The 20,511-nt window shown below is 41.0% G+C and overlaps 1 protein-coding gene across 1 annotated transcript in view; it reads left to right on the forward strand.

Annotated features, from left to right (window-relative positions):
• Positions 1 to 10,599, forward strand: part of LOC126351117 (probable tRNA (uracil-O(2)-)-methyltransferase) — a 28,656-nt gene extending 18,057 nt beyond the window's left edge. Inside the window, exons 5-6 of the mRNA XM_050002575.1 lie at positions 2,707 to 2,958; positions 8,898 to 10,599. Of these exons, the coding sequence (XP_049858532.1) occupies positions 2,707 to 2,958; positions 8,898 to 9,797 (1,152 nt within the window). The 3' untranslated portion in view covers positions 9,798 to 10,599. The remainder of the gene's footprint in view (positions 1 to 2,706; positions 2,959 to 8,897) is intronic.
• The last annotated feature ends 9,912 nt before the right edge of the window (positions 10,600 to 20,511 follow it).

Here is a 20,511-nt window from a genome sequence, read left to right on the forward strand (position 1 = left end):
ATATACTGTTTGGAGAATCATTCTTTTGTAATGCTGGCATGCTGAGTATCCTAAAATTAATCTCCACATTGGAGTTGAGAGGAATAACTTAAATTTTTATAATTTAATTTTAGTTATAAGAGCATATTTTTTCATGATTGAAGTTTGTTTCAGAAATTGTTTGGGTCTGTGACTCTATCATAGCATTTCAGTTACGGTTGCAGGGAGCTTTCATTAGGGCATCTTCTTGTGGTTACTCTTTTAAATACATTATTTTGGCATATTATGTTTTGATTGTGTGATAATATCAAGGAGGGGGGTTACCTATGGCTACTTGTTTTTTAATTTGTCGACATCTGTGGATTCAGTGGAAGCTGTCATCATGACAGCAAGAGCCTGTAACCACCCACACTGTTCATTTTGCACAGCTGCTTTGCTATCTTTATGGCCCCTCTGATTTTTAATGGCAAGTGACAGACTAGCAAAAACAAGGGCTTGTTTAATGGTATGGACCTGTTGATGCATACATAAACAATGAGGCCACACCAGATCAGCAATACTTACAGACTCAAAAGTGTACCATAGTGTGAACCACTTTCAGGGCAAATTCCTATAACAACACATTATTAAAAAAAAAAAAAAAAAAAAAAAAAAAAAAAAAAAAAAAACTATGGCAACAAGGTACAAGATTAAGAGTACCCTGGGAGAACCACCATGGCAAATCGCCCTCATACCTTATGTTGAAGATGTTAGTGATATGATGGCTAAGATTCTGTGTCGAGGGGGATCAAACCTATCTACTCTGGCAACTTCCTGGGTTACACTAATGATTCCGTACATCAGGAATATATGACTTGTTCTTTATGGGTGGAAAGGATGTCCTGTCAACATAAATATTGTGGAGCACAAGTGATACATATTGTTGAATGTCTGCTTCTTGCTCAGCAACACAGTTTTTATTGAACACCAATTAAATACAAATCAGTCAAAGAAAATAATAGATCTTAACTCGTCTTGAACTAAACAGAGACAGAAACTTCTAGAGGTGGATATGCCTGGCATTTAATCTGGAGTTTTACTGAATAACTTAACTGTTAATGATGTGTAACACTAACTTTGTCAGGCATTCCAATACAAACCACTCCCTTTTTGGATGCCCATTCCATCAATGTACTCACAGTAGTTGCAACATGCAGCCAGACAGAGAACAGAGACTACACTGCATTAGGAAAATAGACATGTCCACCTACAAGCCAAACTTCAACAGCCAGAAAACAGAATCCAGGAATAACAGAATAATATCCAGAAAATAGCCAAGTATTGCAAGTTCATCATAAATAAGTCCATCAGAGAGTAAGCAGTACACATCAGCAATCTCATACAAGTAGGATCAATCTGCCATGCCTGTGGCATGGTCAACATACTACATTGGTGGTGACAAACATGAAGAAAAGTGTGGCAGATCCCTGCAGTCAAATCAAGCCCTTGTTTTAGCTAGGCAACCATTTACCTCTAAGCAAAACAAAAAAAGAAAAACAAAGTCAGAGGGGCCATCAAGATAGCAAAGCAATGTTAAATGTGAATTGTGAGAATGGGTACATTGGTTGCCAGTTATTGCAGCGTAGTGGGCCTGTCATTCTTGTAGAGCTGCCCCACTGCCCACCATAAACACCACCCTGTGGACACCAGGTGCCACCAGCTAATTTGTAAGCACATTGTGTCATGATGGCAGCTTTCCACCAGATTTACTAATGATAACCAAATAAAAATCAACATAAAATAGCCCCAGCAATAAGGATGTAATGTCCTCCTTCCTTCAGCATGTAACCCAACCGAAATGTTATATGCCAAGAGCCTGCATCTACATCCACATCTGTACTCTGCAAACTGCTGTGAGGTGCATAGCAGAGGGTACATCCCATTGTACCAGTTATTAGGGTTTCTTCCCATTTCATTTGTGTATGGAATGCAGGAAGAATGATTGATTGAATGCCTCTATGCATGCAGTAATTATCTTATCTTCAGGATCCCTATGTGAGTGATATGTAGGTGGTTGTAATATATTCATAGAGTAATCACTTACAGCTGGATCTTGAAACTTTGTTAACAGACTTTCTCGGGATAGTTTACATCTATCTTCAAGAGTCTTCCAATTCAGTTCCTTCAGTATCCCTCTCATGGACTAAACAAACCTGTGACCATTTGTGCTGCCCTCCTCTGTTTCTGTTTAGTATCCCCTTTTAGTCCTTTCTGGTATGAGTCCCACACACAATAGCTATATTCTAGAACCAGGCACACAAGTGATTTTTAAGCAATCTGCTTTGTAGACTGATTACACTTCACCAGAGTTCTACCAATAAACCAAAGTCCATCCCACCTGCTTTACCCATGACTGGATATATGTGATTATTCCATTTAATATCCTTACAAAGTGCTATACCCAGGTATTTGTATGTGATGACTCTCAGACATATTCAGATAATATATATGAAGCAGTAACTGCACAAACAACAAGTAGGCATCTTGATGAAAGCTGCCTCCAACAGTAGTTGTAACACCAGTAGTCTCAACACATAATGTGGGCAGTACCTAGAAAAAAATAACTTTAATACATTTGATAAAAACTTCTTATTACTTAAACTTGAAGAGCTCTTTTTTCTGCTCCTTTTTAAGTACCACAATGTATGCCCATTTCCTGTTTTAATACTTGGTTTCTATTATTTTCAGATTTGGCCAGAAAGAACAGATCCACAGAAATTTGTTTATGAAGATGTGGCTATAGCAACTTATTTATTGCTGTTGTGGCAAAAACAACGGGAGGAAGCTGGGAGACCACAATGGATGCAGAGTTTTGTTGATCTTGGTTGTGGAAATGGATTGCTTGTGTATATATTAAGTAGTGAAGGCCATGTGGGTAAAGGCCTAGACATTAGAAAAAGATCCATATGGGATGTTTATCCTGAGTCCACACAGCTCCAGGTGACTTAAAATTTGTATGGGAAGAGAGTCTGTTTAAATGTTACTGTGGCTTTATGAACAAAATGTAAAATTTTGAAAAACGTTCAGCCTGGTGAAAAGCTGCTAAATTAAATATACTTTCTTTTCTGTTAACCACATGAGCTGTCAGTTCATTCCAAAGGTAATTTCTTCCCTGCAAATATAATTCATGGGGGCAATCACTAGATTGCAGTGTAATACATTTCCGTAGCTGGGTGTTTACAGTAAATAAAACACTTACCTACTGTGTTTCATAGGTGTCAGTGAGTTCACTGTCCAGCCACCAGAGCCGTTCTTGTTTCAACATTGGTGGTTGTTTTATTTAGCAATGTTCCATAGGAGTAAGCAGTGAGAATCCTTGTGTAATAGACACAAATCATACTTAGCATTAATTTACTGAAGTTTGTAAGTCTCAAGGTTTAGTTTATATTGTACATCTATCTGTTAAAATTTTGTTGTTCAGAGTTATATGAGTGCCAATAATTTAAATAATTTGTGTGCTATCACAGCTGAGGCACCTGAACACAGGTGTAGGAAGTTAAGATGGATATCGCCACAACTGCTGTGACATTGGTGACCCCAACATTATCAGTCTACAGATACTAGAAGAAGTAGTACAATGTATCATGACTGACGAACGAATTTTCGAAACACTGAAAAGCAAGACTCAAAGGGCAAAGTGCCTGACAGTGTCATGACTTGCTATGCGATTGTCATCATTCTGGCCTCACAGTCTGACGACACTCTGGTTTGTACATATTAAAGCTAGTTTTCATTATGCAGCAGGTAGCCGTCTTCCAGATAAGGTTAAAGCTGTTGTAATATCTCAGAGAGAAATTCCCTGGGATGCCATCACAGATCTGGCTGACAGGATTCAGGATTCATCAATGTCACTTTCAGTCAGTAAAGTAACATCAGCATGCAACACTGCCTCGTCATCACCAGTGAGCTGGGTGGATTATGATTACCTTATGGCTAGTCAAAGAAGTGAACTGCTGGCTTGATACAATTACAGCAAGGATAGAGGTCGTTACCACAGAAGATCATACAGTCATTCCAGAACAAACTCACTGGTTCTAAGTGACACAGAACAATCACTTACAGCATGTTGGTATCACTGGAAATTTGGGGGTCAGGTGTGCGACTGCACCTAACTGCACGTCTACCCAAACTTAGTGGCAGCCAGACATACATGCATCTGATTGCTGGACTGTCTCTCAGCATCTCTATATTAGTGACCAAAAAATAGGACAGAAATTCCTTTTGGAAACAGGCTCAGATTTGTGCAGTTTCCACAGATTTTCTGTATAATTGCTGGCTGCCAACTATGTTCTGCCTTTCTGCCAATAACCATTCATCAGTAGTCACATACAGAACAGAACATGTTGAGGTGGACTTGGGGCTGTGTCACACTGCCATCTGGAATTTTACTATCACAGATATCACAGAGCCTCTAATTGGAGCTGATTTCCTGGCATATTACCATCTGTTACCTGATGTAGCAACTACACAGCTTGTCAAGAGTGTCACCAGAATTTCTACGGCTGCTTTCTGATGTAGTATCATGATTCGTAGTGCAGGTGGCTGAAAGCAGATATGCTGAGTTGCTTGACCAGTTTCCAACCATAACCCAATGACCTGGCACGCTGAGGAAGGTACATCATAACACTATGTGTTTTATCCAAATTACCAGTGGCCTACCAGTTCCATGCCATCTTAAATATTTAGCTCCCCATCACAAAGTTGGAGCTTAACTCAATGCTCAGGGAAGATGTTACTCACCCTTCTCTAATCCTTTGTCTTCATTCCTCCATCTGTTAACAAAAATGGGTGGCACATGGTGCCCATGTTGTGACTACCATGCACTGAATGCAAGGACAATTCCAGGGAAATATTTAGTGCCACTATTAAGGGAATACAATTGTGCTCTTACTGGTGCAGCTGTGTTTAGTATACTAGACAGTGCAAGGACCTTTACGCAAATTCCTGTGGCAGACGGAAACATTCCAGAGACTACTATAATCACACCACTCAGCTTATTTGAAAGTCCTTACATCAAATTTGGTTTGCCCAATGCTGCTCAATCATGACAGAGGGTCATTGATTCTGTGCTGCAGGGGCTGTCATTCTGCTTTGCAAACTTGGATGATATCCTCATATTTTCAGTCACAGCAGAATGACATCAGCAACACCTAGTAAGATTTTCAAATGCCTAGAATAGCATGGTGTGGGGTTGAACACTGCTAAATGCGTTTTCAGTAAACCTTAGTTCACCTCTTCTGATTATTTAATTTTGCATGCAGGGTCATTACTGCTTCCAGAGAAAGTGGAAGCTGTCATGAAGAGCCCACAGCTTGAAACCATCAAAGAGGTACATTGTTTTTCAGGGATGCTAAATTTTTATTGGCGACACCTACCACCAACCCCCTCCCCCCATAACCAACTAGAAAGAACACTAAATGCAGATTTACTGGACCCAAGACTAAGGGAAGTTTACCCATCCACTGGACAATTGAGATGAACTCTGCTTTTAATGCAGCAAAGCAGAGCCTAGAAAATGCTGCACTTCTGCAACATTCCACGCTGGATGCACCTCTTGCGTTAGCATTTGATACCAATCAGACGACTAGTGTGCAGTGTTGCAGCAGCAAGTCAATGGTGCTTGGCAACCACTTGCCTTTTCCTCACAAGTTCTCCATGTCTCAACTGGAATGGGGTGCATATGATTGTGGGCTTCTGTCTTTATACAAAGTAACCTGGTACTTTCTACCACAGTTGGAAGTAAGAGAATTCACAATAATTACTGGTCAGAAACTGCTTATCTATGTCTTCGAGTGGAACAACAACAACAACTGTTCCCCATGATACTACAACCACCTGCCATTTATTTCTCTACTCAGCTCTGATATTTGCCACATTTCAGATGTAAACAACATGGTCATCTACTGCCTGTTGCAGATTAATAGTGTGACAAATTTTATTGATTTTGTACAGCTCACAAAGGCACAGAAATCTGATGTTGGACTCCAGAAGCTACTGCATATTGTCCAGCCTTCATTTACAACTTATCACTGTCCCTGGTTTTGACGCCAAACTGTATCGTGACATTTCCAATAGAAGGTCTCACTCATTTCTGCCATCTGCTTTCTGCAAAACAACCTTTCAACAGCCTCAACAACCTATGTGCTACAATGGTGTTACAGTATTGACTCATCTGGTGTCGAAATGTTTTATCTGCCTGGTTTGCAGCAGAACTGTCACCAGTGCACTAGTGCATGCCTTCAGTGGCAGTGCAGTAAAATAGTCCATCATGTGCATGCACCCATTGGTGAATTTCCAAATGTGACACTGCACTTTCAAGCATGAGCACATTGATATTGTAGGTCCATTTCATCTATTAACTGCCATTGATCATTTTATCCATTGGCTGCAGGCTATATCAGTTGAAAACATATTGTCAGAGATGCTAGCCTTTATTTTAATTTCAAACTTGGTTTTTCTTTGCAGTAGTCTGCTGCACATTACTATGTGCTGTGCCGACAATTCAAGTCGGAGTTACGGAGTTATTGAACCAGTTCAGCAAATGCCATGGTGCTCTCTATCACTGGACAATCAGTAACTACCAGGCAAGCAATAAGCCTCCATGAATGTTTCATGCCACCAGCTGGACAACTAAATTACCTGTGATCTTACTTGGCCGTACACTACTTTCAAACCAGATATTCGTATATGGTGAAACACTTTGACTGCCCAGAAAATTCATCAATCCAAGATTTACACAGCTACCAGGCCATGACCCATTAGATTTCATTTGTTGCCTGAGGAACCATATTGCACACATTGAGCCTCCAGACTAGAACAACTACCTTCATGCTTCATGGTCTGCAGATGTGTGCATATTATTTGCTTACAGACAGTTTCAAAACATCTCTGCAAACTTCTTATACAGGCCTCAGGTAATCAAAACAGGAGAACAAACTCTGAATACTGTACTAAATGGTAAAACTGCTACTGTCTCAACTGACAGGGTAAGACTGGCATACTTATGTTGGGAACTGCTGCCTAAACTTGTGCCTCAAAACCAGCCTCAGCCTCAAATGCAGTACTACAGTTTCAGTGCTACCATCCAAAACATTTCATGAGAACTTCCCTTACCTTGTTTAAGACTTTCAGTATGAATGAATGAATGGTGAAAAAAATTACAAAAATTAACAAGTAAACCACAGGCAGGTATCATATAAAAACAATATACCAGTAAAAGTAAAATAAATCCTATTATAATATTAAGAAGAGAATAGTTGCAACTCAACATATAGTGGAGATGCTGAGTCATAGAAAAGCATAACAAAAATTCTGTCAGACAGGTAGCTATCGGCCAATGAGGCCTTTGTCAAAAATAGACAACATACAAACACAGAGGAGCATTCCCCTCATGACTCAGTACCATCCAGGACTGGAGCAACTGAATTACATTCTCTGCCAAGGATGTGACTACCTCTCGTTGTGCCCTGAAATGAGAAATGTCTTACTCATTATCCTTCCCACCCCTCCCACAGTGGTGTTCCACCACCCACCAAACCTACACAACATCCTCTTCCATCCCTGCACAATCCATGCTCCCCAACCTCTTGCCTCATGGCTCATGTCCCTGTAATAGATCTAGAGGCAAGACCTGTCCCACACAACCTCCCACCACTATCTACTTCGGTGTGGTCACAAACATCACCTCTCCCATCAAAGGCAGGGTTACCTGCGAAATCAGCCATGTGATCTACAAACTAAGTTGCAACCACTGTGCTGCATTCTACGGGCCTGACAACCAACAAACTCTCTGTCCACACAAATGGACATCAACAAACTGTGACCAAGAAAACTGAACCATTCTGTTGTTGAACATGCCGCCCAACATGGCATTCTTCATTTCAGTGACTGCTTCACAGCCTGTCCCACTGATGTCAGCTTTTCTGAATTTCATAGGTGGGAACTCTCCCTGCAATATATCCTGCATTTCTGTAACCCTCCTGACCTCAACCTTCATTAGTCATAGTCCTTAACCATCTAACACCTTCCCTGTTCCCATTCCAGGACTACACAGTATTTATACTTCTCTCCTTTTCCACTACCCCCCACTCCATCCAACTGCCACATTGCACATAGCTGCTCTACTCTCTACCTCATTCCTGCATGCTTCCAGCAGCACTTTAGTGCCCTCACGTCTACCTTGCTATTTGTCCCCTCCGTGTCCAAGCCTCCTCCTTACTCCCACCCAATTGCCCCTCCCGTAATGTGCTGTTGCTCACAGCCTGGCTCCAGCTGCCAGAGATGGTGGGCTCTTGTGTGTGGGGAAGAGGGGGGGGGGGGCGCGGGGGGGGGGGGGAATCCATTTTTGACAAAGGCCTTGTTGACCGAAAGCTAACTTCCCAACAGACTTTTTGTTGTGCCTTTCTGCAACTCAACATCTCCACTATATGGAGAGTAGCAACTACCCTTTTTATAAATCCATTCATGTCACATGCATTTCAATGTGGTACCCATTATTCTCCCATTTTCAACCTATTCATCACACTGCACCTTCTTTCTATTTCCTTGGGTTCATATCACCTTTGCACTATAAGCATACTATTATCATTCTTTTCTTACATATCCTCATGTTTCACACTTTATCAACATTATTTCTGCTACTGAATCGTACCGCACTACTTTTGTCCTTTGGTGAGTGTGACATATGATTTTTATTTGCCATTCTGTAGTGAGTATTTTGTTAACATGCCTGCCCTTCAGTCTTACTACAATTACTGCTTTGTCTGGTGAGCATTGTCATTTAATGTAATACTTTTCATTTTATACTTTCATAATTGACCCTATAGTATCAAATAATTTGCAGTTAGTTGGCAAGCCTAATAATGTGTTTGTATTTGCAGGTTGACACTATCACACCTTCAGATAACTTCTTGTTTCCTGACACTGACTGGATTATTGGTAATCATTCTGATGAACTAACACCCTGGATTCCTGTAATAGCTGCCAGAAGTTCTTACAAATGCTGCTTCTTTTTACTACCATGTTGTTTTTATGACTTCACTGGCAACAAATACCAGAGACAGAACACTGAACTTAGCCAGTATGCAGATTACTTGGAATATCTAAAATATATTTGTGAAGTTTGTGGTTTTGAAATTCAGATAGATCGGCTGAAAATACCATCCACGAAAAGGATTTGCCTTATTGGGGCCAAACGAACTCACACTGAAACAGAAAGTGACATGATTCACACAAATATTCTTCAGCTTCTAAAAAGTAAAAATGATAAAGGAAAAAATGTAGGCGAAAATGGTAGTTCTGAGTGGATGTCAGTATTTAAAGCACGTGAATCTGTTGAGAGAGTTCGTAACTGTACTCAGCTAGACAGCGAACTGCGAGTCCAAATTGTCACTATGGTAACACAGCATCTGCTAGCCAAACGCCGCTTACTTAAAGTCATGACAGATAATGGTGAAGAAAAGATGTGGAATGCTGGTGGTGTTATGAGCATTAGTGAAGTAGCTGCATCTATACCCACCAGTCTATTGCAGAAATTGAAGAATGAATGTGGAGGACTGCAAACTTTACTAAAAAACAGTCATCATATATTCTTTGTGCACAATGGAAATGTACAATTTAGAACACCAGAAAATGTGCACAGCAAAACTGCAAAAAATAAACACAGAAAAAGAAAAAAGGAATCTTCTGTGTTAAAGCATAAAATTAAGCCATGTTGGTTTCATGAGAACCATCCTGATGGATGCTTCCTCCCAGATGAAATATGTACTTTTAAACACTAATTCTGTTTCCATAATAACATGGACTTTAAATTCATACTGAATGATGAAGTATGGTAAGTGAATTCAAGATCTGCATTTTTTGTAATAAATGGGAGGCAAAGCTCTATGAATCAAAATGAAGAGAAAAGATACGTGTGAAGACTGTAATAGAAGAGTTTTGAAGTAACTCTGTAGAGAATATGCATTAGGGTGACAAAGTGTAACTTCACTGAAAATTTAAATCCGGAGAAAACTGCTAAAGGGGACTCCATATGATCATAAATAATTATTTTGCAGGGCAGATTACTAGAATTTATTTCACTCCAAAACAAATGTGTTAATTCCAGAAGTCACTTGAAAATACATGTTCTATAATTATAGCATGTATTTTGCAAATCTGAATTAGCAAAAACATATCTGTTCACATACTATCTGTCATTTTGCTTCATAATATATGTGATATTCTGAAGAATGTAACCCAAGAATAAAATTCTGAAATTAAGGGTGCAGTCTAGTTTCTTGAGCAGTCAGCTAGTTTCATTGCATTTTGTCAAAATGTTTATTTTTATTTCCTACTGTTTTCCATATATTTCTTGACTAACACTGAATGATTGATAGAATCTTCTCTTTTTGTATTTTCCTATCTAATGACTATGTAAGTAAAGAAACCTTTATTATATGTTTATGTCACTCTTGTTTATGCCAGCTTTCTGTCATGTGAGGTTTGTAAAAGTATGCAAGGCTGTGAAGATAATGATTATTAAAAGAATGTATTGTCTCTGCCAGACATATTTTTAGGTAAATACAGATTATTTTCACTGTATTTATGAATGTTATTTTCATAATTTTTTTGTGGTCCAGATGATAACCCCATTTGCTTATCCAGTGAGTAGTTTTGAATGTTTCGCCCACACACGTAATTGCACAATATTGAGTATTACTGCTACTTCTGATTCCAGTAATTATTTTAAAGAAAGTTAACTGTAAATTTAATTTGATTTATCTTATTTTACTTATTTCTTCCACTTTTGGCTTTCCCACAAGGTTTGGTGAAAGGGCGAGACCCTGGTGATGGTTAATGACTGAAATTAATTAGCTTCTCACTAAGTATATGATTTGATTAAACAACACGATAACATTTAAAAAAATTAACTACTGTGCTGGCAAGCCTTGTACACAACTATAAAATAATTGGCTTAGCCTTACTTTGTGGCGAGTTGCCTTCATTGCAGTGTAATTCTTTTCATGGTATTATTGGCAACAGGCTCTTCTTGGTTAGCAGACATCTTGAATAACTTTGTGCTATACAGTAATCTTCATCATTTACCAAATCTACTAACAACCATGTACTGTTTCCAGAATGAGATTTTCACTCTGCGGTGGAGTGTGCGCTGATATGAAACTTCCTGACAGATTAAAACTGTGTGCTGGACCTAGACTCGAACCTGGGACCTTTGACTTTCGCGGGCAAGTGCTCTACCAACTCTGCTGCAGAGTGAAAATCTCATTCTGGAAATATACCCCAGGCTGTGGCTAAGCCATGTCTCCACAATATCCTTTCTTTCAGGAGTGCTAGTTCTGCAAGGTTCGCAGGAGAGCTTCTGTAAAGTTTGGAAGGTAGGAGGCGAGGTACTGGCAGAGGTAAAGCTGTGAGGGCAGGGCATGAATCATGCTTGGGTAGCTCAGTTGGTAGAGCACTTGCCCATGAAAAGCAAAGGTCCGGAGTTCGAGTCTCAGTCTGGCACACAGTTTTAATCTGCCAAGAAGTTTCAACCATGTACTGTGCCCATACATTTGTATATTTTGTCTGGCCACATGGGCTCTAAAACAAAAAATGACACACCATGAAGAAGTTATGCAAATTGATCAGAAATTGATATTCTTACAGGTATCAACATAAAATGCAAAATTGTATACTTTGGTGGCTGATAAATGGATGTGTGACACTACAGTGCAATTTCACTGGGCAGCTGGCAAGGACTGTAAGCAGGATATGTTGATTCCATGGCATAAAGTCTTCGCAAATTTTGTGGTCATTTGGACAGTAACTATGCCTCATAGATATGTATGAACAATATATGCATGTGTCTAAGAGAGGACATGTAACTGGACTCAAAGAAACTGGTTGGAGTAAGTGAAGAATCACCCCGTATTTGAATACGAGCAATGACAGCATTTGACAATGTTGGCACATATGGGTGAACCAGGGCTGAATACAGCATCAAGAAGGAAGTGTTCAACCTTGTTCAGTGACAGAAGGTGAGGACCGAGCAATCGTCATAGGAGGTACTCGTAGCACTGGATTCATCATCATCAATCTGAGATGATACTGGTGCCTCAATGACTACAAGGACCATTAATAGGTAGCCCACAGAATGGAGACTGCAGGCTCCACAGTGTCCCCTGTGCTGACTACTATTGACCTGTGTTCACCAACAATTCCATTTTCAGTGGTGTTCGGCACATTCAGCCTGAAATCTCATTGGCTGGAGGAATACTGTCTTCAGTGTGAGTTCTGCTTTGAACTGAACCCCAGTGACCAGCAAAGATGTATCTGGAGAAACTCCAGACAGTGGTGAGATACCAACCTTACTGTCACCAGCCACACAGCCCAGCAACCTGGAATAATGGTCTGCAGTGCCACTTCATTTCATGGTAGGATCCCTTTGGTTGTCATCTGCAGCTCTCTTACAGTACAGTGGTATGTCGATGATATTCCATACCCTTTTTGTTGCCCTTCGTGGCAAGCTATCCTGATCACCAGATCTCTCCCAAATTGAGAATGTTTGGAGCATTATGGGCAGGGCCCTCCAACAAGCTTGAGATTTTGATGATCTAATGTGCCAATTGGACAGAATTTTGCAACCTGAGGAGGGTATCCAACAACTGTGTTGATCATTGCCAACCTGAATAACTGCTTGCACAAGGGCCGGAGGTGGACCAGTGTGTTAGTCACTTGTTCAATATGAAGATCTTTCTCTTCAACAAATCATTCATATGTTCTGAAATTGTAATAATTTGAGTGTCTGCACTTGTGCATCACATCTACAAATTCTGCCCCATTCATTCTGCCCCCCCCCCCCCCTCCCCTCCTTAGAGTGTTTTACAAAACCAACTCCAGGACACTCCCCATTTGTCATTAGTGTGCCAACACTTCACATCTGTATCCGACCACAGGTGATTAACAGCTCTCTACTTTGCCTCGACTACTGTGGTTGTGTGCACTCACTCAATGATGTTATTTTTAAGGAAGGTATTCTTTGGACCCCATTCATAAGAGTTTCCCTGACATTGCCAGCATGTTTACTACAAAGCTTTTGCATAATTAGTTCTTAGTTGTTGTTCTAACATCATAATACAGTTTTTATAAGTGCTACTTACTGAAAAAACTCACAAATAAATATAACTACAAAAAATGATTTTAAAATTGTAGGCCCAAGTGACTGTAAAATAGGTGAGGCACTGTATTGTAGTCCAACAGCCACAGCTTTGCAGGACACAGGCTTTTTACATTGTAGCCTCACACAGCCACCACAGTGTTGGACGACACCAACATCACTGACAGGCAATCAGTGTGCCTTTGTATGACAATCAATGTGCCTATCACAATAAACGGCACTGCAGTCATCGCCACTTTCCTATCAGAGGTCAAACACCCACTCAATGCCACATTAAACTCCCTCCCCTGGAGCATATTTAGACTGCCACCTGGCTGTACTGTGACAGTGCACACTGTAGGCTTCACACCAGCCATGTATGCAGCCCACCAATTGGAATTGTTTTCACACTCACCATGAGCAACTACCATTGACACTGCTCTGGACTTATATTAGCCATTCCGAAGTGCCAGATTCTACCGGACCATCTCATGTTGTCCAACCAGCAGCAACTGCCGTCAAGCCACACCCCCAACAACACAAACGCTTGACGTTCTGGAGAAACTGTAATCCTTCCCAGCAGCTATCTTTGAATGACCTACACTCGTGTCAACATCCTGGAAGTCTTTGAGGACAGTTATCTTGCCTGTGATATCCTGTTGCCTATCATCTGCAACACCCTTCTACTCTGCTGTGTACTACATCTTTACAGACTTCGTCATTGTAGGTACATACCAGATAACATCAAGGATTGACGTCTCTGTTTGTTATTAAGTGATATCGATATTTGTCCCTGGAAACAGTATTTTTAATGCTGTTTCTTAGTTCAGTAATAAACAGTTGTTACTGCTTTGTTATCAGTTTTGATGCAAATTGGTTTTGTAGTTGCTCCTGTTACAGTTGATGCAGTGCAGCATCCACTTTCTCTTGCAGCAGCTCACCTGCCCAGCCACTATACTGTTGTGGACATAGCCACTCTGTTGCCTGCCTTTATAAGCCTTTGATGACATTGTGGAGTCACAGTCAGCTTTTGTCATGTGGCTGGCACAGTATTTCATGATATCTGCAATCAATGTGGACTTTCATCACTGAGCATTTCTCCTCTTCTGGTCTGGTGCTTTGGCATATAGTATCCTTCAGACGTAGATTAAAACTGAAGAAACTGCAAAAATGTGGGAAATTAAGGAGATGGGACCTGGATAAACTGAAAGAACCAGAGGTTGTACAGAGTTTCAGGGAGAGCATAAGGGGACAATTGACAGGAATAGGGGAAAGAAATACAGTAGAAGAAGAATGGGTAGCTCTGAGGGATGAAGTAGTGAAGGCAGCAGAGGATAAAGTAGGTAAAAAGACGAGGGCTGCTAGAAATCCTTGCGTAACAGAAGAAATATTGAATTTAATTGATGAAAGGAGAAAATATAAAAATGCAGTAAATGAAGCAGGCAAAAAGGAATACAGACGTCTCAAAAATGAGATCGACAGGAAGTGCAAAATGGCTAAACAGGGATGGCTAGAGGACAAATGTAAGGATGTAGCAGCTTATCTCACTAGGGGTAAGATAGATACTGCCTACAGGAAAATTAAAGAGACCTTTGGAGAGAAGAGAACCACGTGTATGAATATCAAGAGCTCAGATGGCAACCCAGTTCTAAGCAAAGAAGGGAAGGCAGAAAGGTGGAAGGAGTATATAGAAGGTTTATACAAGGGTGATGTACTTGAGGACAATATTATGGAAATGGAAGAGGATGTAGATGAAGACGAAATGGGAGATACGATACTGCGTGAAGAGTTTGACAGAGCACTGAAAGACCTGAGTCAAAACAAGGCCCCCGGAGTAGACAACATTCCATTAGAACTACTGACAGCCTTGGGAGAGCCAGTCATGACAAAACTCTACCAGCTGGTGAGCAAGATGTATGAGACAGGCGAAATACCCTCAGACTTCAAGAAGAATATAATAATTCCAATCCCAAAGAAAGCAGGTGCTGACAGATGTGAAAATTACCGAACTATCAGTTTAATAAGTCACAGCTGCAAAATACTAACGCGAATTCTTTACAGACGAATGGAAAAACTGGTAGATGCGGACCTCGGGGAGGATCAGTTTGGATTCCGTCGAAATGTTGGAACACGTGAGGCAATACTGACCTTACGACTTATCTTAGAAGAAAGATTAAGAAAAGGCAAACCTACGTTTCTAGCATTTGTAGACTTAGAGAAAGCTTTTGACAATGTTGACTGGAATACTCTTTTTCAAATTCTAAAGGTGGCAGGGGTAAAATACAGGGAGCGAAAGGCTATTTACAATTTGTACAGAAACCAGATGGCAGTCATAAAAGTTGAGGGGCATGAAAGGGAAGCAGTGGTTGGGAAAGGAGTGAGACAGGGTTGTAGCCTCTCCCCGATGTTATTCAATCTGTATATTGAGCAAGCAGTAAAGGAAACAAAAGAAAAATTTGGAGTAGGTATTAAAATTCATGGAGACGAAGTAAAAACTTTGAGGTTCGCCGATGACATTGTAATTCTGTCAGAGACGGCAAAGGACTTGGAAGAGCAGTTGAACGGAATGGACAGTGTCTTGAAAGGAGGATATAAGATGAACATCAACAAAAGCAAAACGAGGATAATGGAATGTAGTCAAATTAAATCGGGTGATGCTGAGGGAATTAGATTAGGAAATGAGACACTTCAAGTAGTAAAGGAGTTTTGCTATTTAGGAAGTAAAATAACTGATGATGGTCGAAGTAGAGAGGATATAAAATGTAGACTGGCAATGGCAAGGAAAGCGTTTCTGAAGAAGAGAAATTTGTTAACATCGAATATAAATTTATGTATCAGGAAGTCGTTTCTGAAAGTATTTGTTTGGAGTGTAGCCATGTATGGAAGTGAAACATGGACGATAAATAGTTTGGACAAGAAGAGAATAGAAGCTTTCGAAATGTGGTGCTACAGAAGAATACTGAAGATTAGGTGGATAGATCACGTAACTAATGAGGAGGTATTGAATAGGATTGGGGAGAAGAGAAGTTTGTGGCACAACTTGACTAGAAGAAGGGATCGGTTGGTAGGACATGTTTTGAGGCATCAAGGGATCACAAATTTAGCGTTGGAGGGCAGCGTGGAGGGTAAAAATCGTAGAGGGAGACCGAGAGATGAGTACACTAAGCAGATTCAGAAGGATGTAGGTTGCAGTAGGTACTGGGAGATGAAGCAGCTTGCACAGGATAGAGTAGCATGGAGAGCTGCATCAAACCAGTCTCAGGACTGAAGACAACAACAACAATCCTTCAGACTTTTAACCCTGGGGTCAACCTTTCTCTTGTTTTGTATGTGCACATGCAGGACAAGCTCGCAACCTACTATGCTGCCCTTTGCAGGTCTTCTCTCCAGGACCCTCCACTTCCTCTGTCACCCCAGGATTCAATGACACAGGTACCACTGCCTGTCAATACACTGGTATCAGTCCAGGCACCTGCAGGGGCAAATTCCCTTCCAGCATCCTCAACACTGCTCACCACCCGTTTCTAAGCAGCCACCCTGTTGCTGCACCATTTTCATCCCAGACATCTGCAGAGATGCCTTCATCTCTGACACATCCCACGAGCTCTCACTGCCAGCTCTTTTGCACCTGTGCATGTCACTGCATGGATGTCAGGCTGGACTGACATCAGCTACAGGTATCAACGAGTCTCCACCTGCTACCACCACCATCACTGTGGTTGGCCCACAGCTGCCAGCATGACTCTCTCGCCCATTGACCGCCATTGGCCCTTTTGGCGCCATATCTGCCACCGTCTGCCAGTTTGATGTTCCGGTTGATCAGGCATCTGAGGTGATATTTTCCCCTTGACCATCCCCTGCCCACCATTGACAGGTTGTATCCCTCCACTTTCTGCTCCAGTGGCCATCTCTTGTGCCCCCAGTGCAGCCTCCTGTGCTGCTAGCCATTTTGTCATTGGCCCAGTTGACACAAGCCCAGTCATGGCAATCCCTGTCAATGCAGATTTGATGCCGGCCCTCTCGTCATCGGCCCAGTTGACAGTGACCCTGTTGCCACCGACTCCAGCCCTCTCTTCATCAGCTCTCCTGTGCTGCTTCTGGCCTGGCACCGAGCGAGGTGGCACAGTGGTTAGCACACTGGACTCGCATTCGGGAGGACGACGGTTCAATCCCGTCTCCGGCCATCCTGATTTAGGTTTTCTGTGATTTCCCTAAAGCGTTTCAGGCAAATGCCGGGATGGTTCTTTTGAAAGGGCACAGCCGATTTCCTTCACAATCCTTCCCTAACCCGAGCTTGCGCTCCGTCTCTAATGACCTCGTTGTCAATGAGACGTTAAACACTAACAACCACCACCACCACACTGGCCTGGCCTGCCAATGCCACCAGCACTGTTGCGGCCGACAGTGGTTTTGCTGCAACTGGCCCCTCCACCATACAACTGTTGGCTGAATTAATAACCAGTGGTCAAATATGCTCACCAGAATGGTGTGATTTATTAGCAGTATACTGGACAATTTTCTATGGTGTACAATGGAAAACTGACCTCCTGTGGTTTTTTGTCCATGCCTTTGTGCACTAATTTTTTGTCATTGCTATCCATACAATTTCTCTACACATTCAGTGGCAAAGATCTTTACTGAGCTCCACAAGACCTATGTTCCACTGTCATATTGTATGTCATGTTTCGCACATATTTTTCCTACATTACTTAAGATTATACTGAAGTGGTAATTCAGCTCATCAGTCTGCAGTGGGAATGAATGTGAGCAGAAATTATGTCAACCTTGAAGCACAACTGTCTTAATGAGAATGTATTAGAGAAACTTCCTGTTAGCTGTGAAGTAGGCATTCTTAATTATGAATTTAATTACAGTGAGGATGGTAATAATAATTCATGTAAGATTGTGATCTGAGTGAGGAAAGTAGTGAAATAAGTGGTTATGAATAACAGACTGATCGTTGGAGTAATTGCAGAAGACAATGAGAATGCATCCAGTAAAGAGTGACTTTCACTAAAATCATCCAGCACTAAAACACCATGGTATTGTGTTGTATGGAAGACCCCTCCCCCCCCTAGGAATTTCTCACACCAAACGAGTGTAACCCCATAACCCCAATGTTTGCATGGTAGAGTAATTATGGTGTAAGCGTATGTGGAGAAAGTGTTTGCGCAGCGATCGGCGACATAGTGTAACTGAGGCGGAATAAGGGGAACCAGCCGGCATTCTCCAAGGCAGGTGGAAAACTGCCTTAAAAACCATTCACTGACTGGCCAGCATACCGGACCTCGACACTAATCTACCAGGTGGGTTCGTGCCGGGGCTGTACCGCCCAGAAAGTAGTGTGTTAGACCACATGGCTAATCGGGTGTGAGAAACACCATGATTGTGCTATAATGGTTTTTTTTTCTCCTCACCACATAGGATTACATACTAAACAAACTGATATGCTGCACCAAAACTAACAATTTAACTACAAATGTATTTTGTGTGACGTTAGTTGGAGAATCGAAAATGTTTATTTGGGTGAGGAAAGATACCACTAACTAGATATACATACCAGATTGGCTCATAAGCAAGGCACACAAGCATATGTGTGCTTGTGGTGTGCTACACTGTCAGAAAGAGTCTCAAAATTGGGTGCCATGTCAGTTGGCTATATGTTTGAAAGCCTTGTTTAGATGCATGTGACAAACTACTGTGCCATTTTCATATCAAAGGTAATGGATTCCTAGGAAGCATAGGACCTCCAATCTGATGAAGAGATGAAAGTCGCAGTGCACACAGATGCAAGTGGAAGGCACTTAAAAAGGAATTTGCATATACAGGGTGGTCACAAAATCTCGATACAATTTCTAAAGAATTGTGAATGCATCTGTGTAATGCATAGTTAAAATCCATTTATGTGATGATGGAGCTCTTTTTCTGCTTTCAACAGGAGACCATGTGGCTGTTGTTAGTGCACAATTTTGCACTTTGTGTTATCTGGAGGTGCAACAGGAGTTCACTTGGGGATTTCACAAGCCAGCACTAACAAGAGGAAACATCTGGCTACTTGTTAGTAAGTTCCAAGGAGCTAGAAACAGGGCAGATGAATGATGCTGTGGAAGACCTCTGTTACCACAAGAAACCATTCAGCTAATCAGAGGAACACTTAGATACAGGTCCGAATGCATCAACACATCGTGTAAGAAATGAGTTAGACTTACCAGTATCAAGTTTTACACTGAAGAAAAAAGTGTACAATGTTTAGGTGCTTCACAAATTAGCCCACAAAAATTACACAGCTTGTCAAACTGTGTTTTACAATTTGATTGAAGGTGCATGCAAGAAAACACTTTGTGGATCACATTTTGTGTACTAATGAGGCCACAATCCACATCTGCGGAAAACTGCCACATATGGGGTAACAAACCAACTCAAGCTACCAATGAATGCAAGGAGACACATGTAAAGAGAATGGGTGGTCTGATTCACAAAGATTAAGGTTTATGGACCCTTCATATTTGCAGAAAACACCATTACAGGTAACCTGTGTCTTGAGAATTTGGAGCAATTCCTGGAACTGGAGCACCCCCTCATTTTGATCTCATGCCAAAGGAGCACATAAGTCCAAGATTCACCTACAGATGGATAGGCAGAGTTTCAGTAAGACTGTGGCCATCATGTTCTCCTGATTTGACAACCTCAGATTTGTTTGCCTGGTGATACACGAAGTCAATAGTTTACAACATGAGGGTAAGGGACCCCCACGATCTAAGAGACTGAATTCAGAATGCAGCATCAGATATTTACAAGGTAAGCTTCAGAATGTATTAGAATCTGTTAAAGAGCAGGCCTGAATGGGAGCAATGCTTCAAAATAGGAGGAGGTTATATCGAAATTCGATCAAAATAAATACATAGATTGACAATAAACATATGAGTATTATGAATATGCATCAGAAATGGACTGATACTTTATGACTATCAAGTACTTTAAACATTGCAGCTACATGTCATGGACATGAAACTTGGAATTAACACAACTGCATTTTTTCTATATGTAATAAACTGTCAGATGAATTTGTTTGATTTGACTGACATTCATAAATAATAAATGTATCCAATAAGTAAATATATCAGGCTGCAGTTTTCGCAAAGTTGGTGTGGACAATGTGACGAATTTCTGACATATACAAGTAATTGTTATAGTTTATAGCTGCTGAATTATTATAACATATTTGCAACTTGACAAAACAATAAAAAGATAACACTGCTGCAAATCACTGCCATGTCATAAGGAGGTCCCACATAGGTCTGCCTTATTGCACCGAACATAAGCAATCATTGGTATGGTTCATGTGTTAATCATTATGA

The sequence above is a fragment of the Schistocerca gregaria genome, chromosome 1, assembly GCF_023897955.1.
Source record: "Schistocerca gregaria isolate iqSchGreg1 chromosome 1, iqSchGreg1.2, whole genome shotgun sequence".
Taxonomy (NCBI): Eukaryota; Metazoa; Arthropoda; class Insecta; order Orthoptera; family Acrididae; genus Schistocerca; species Schistocerca gregaria.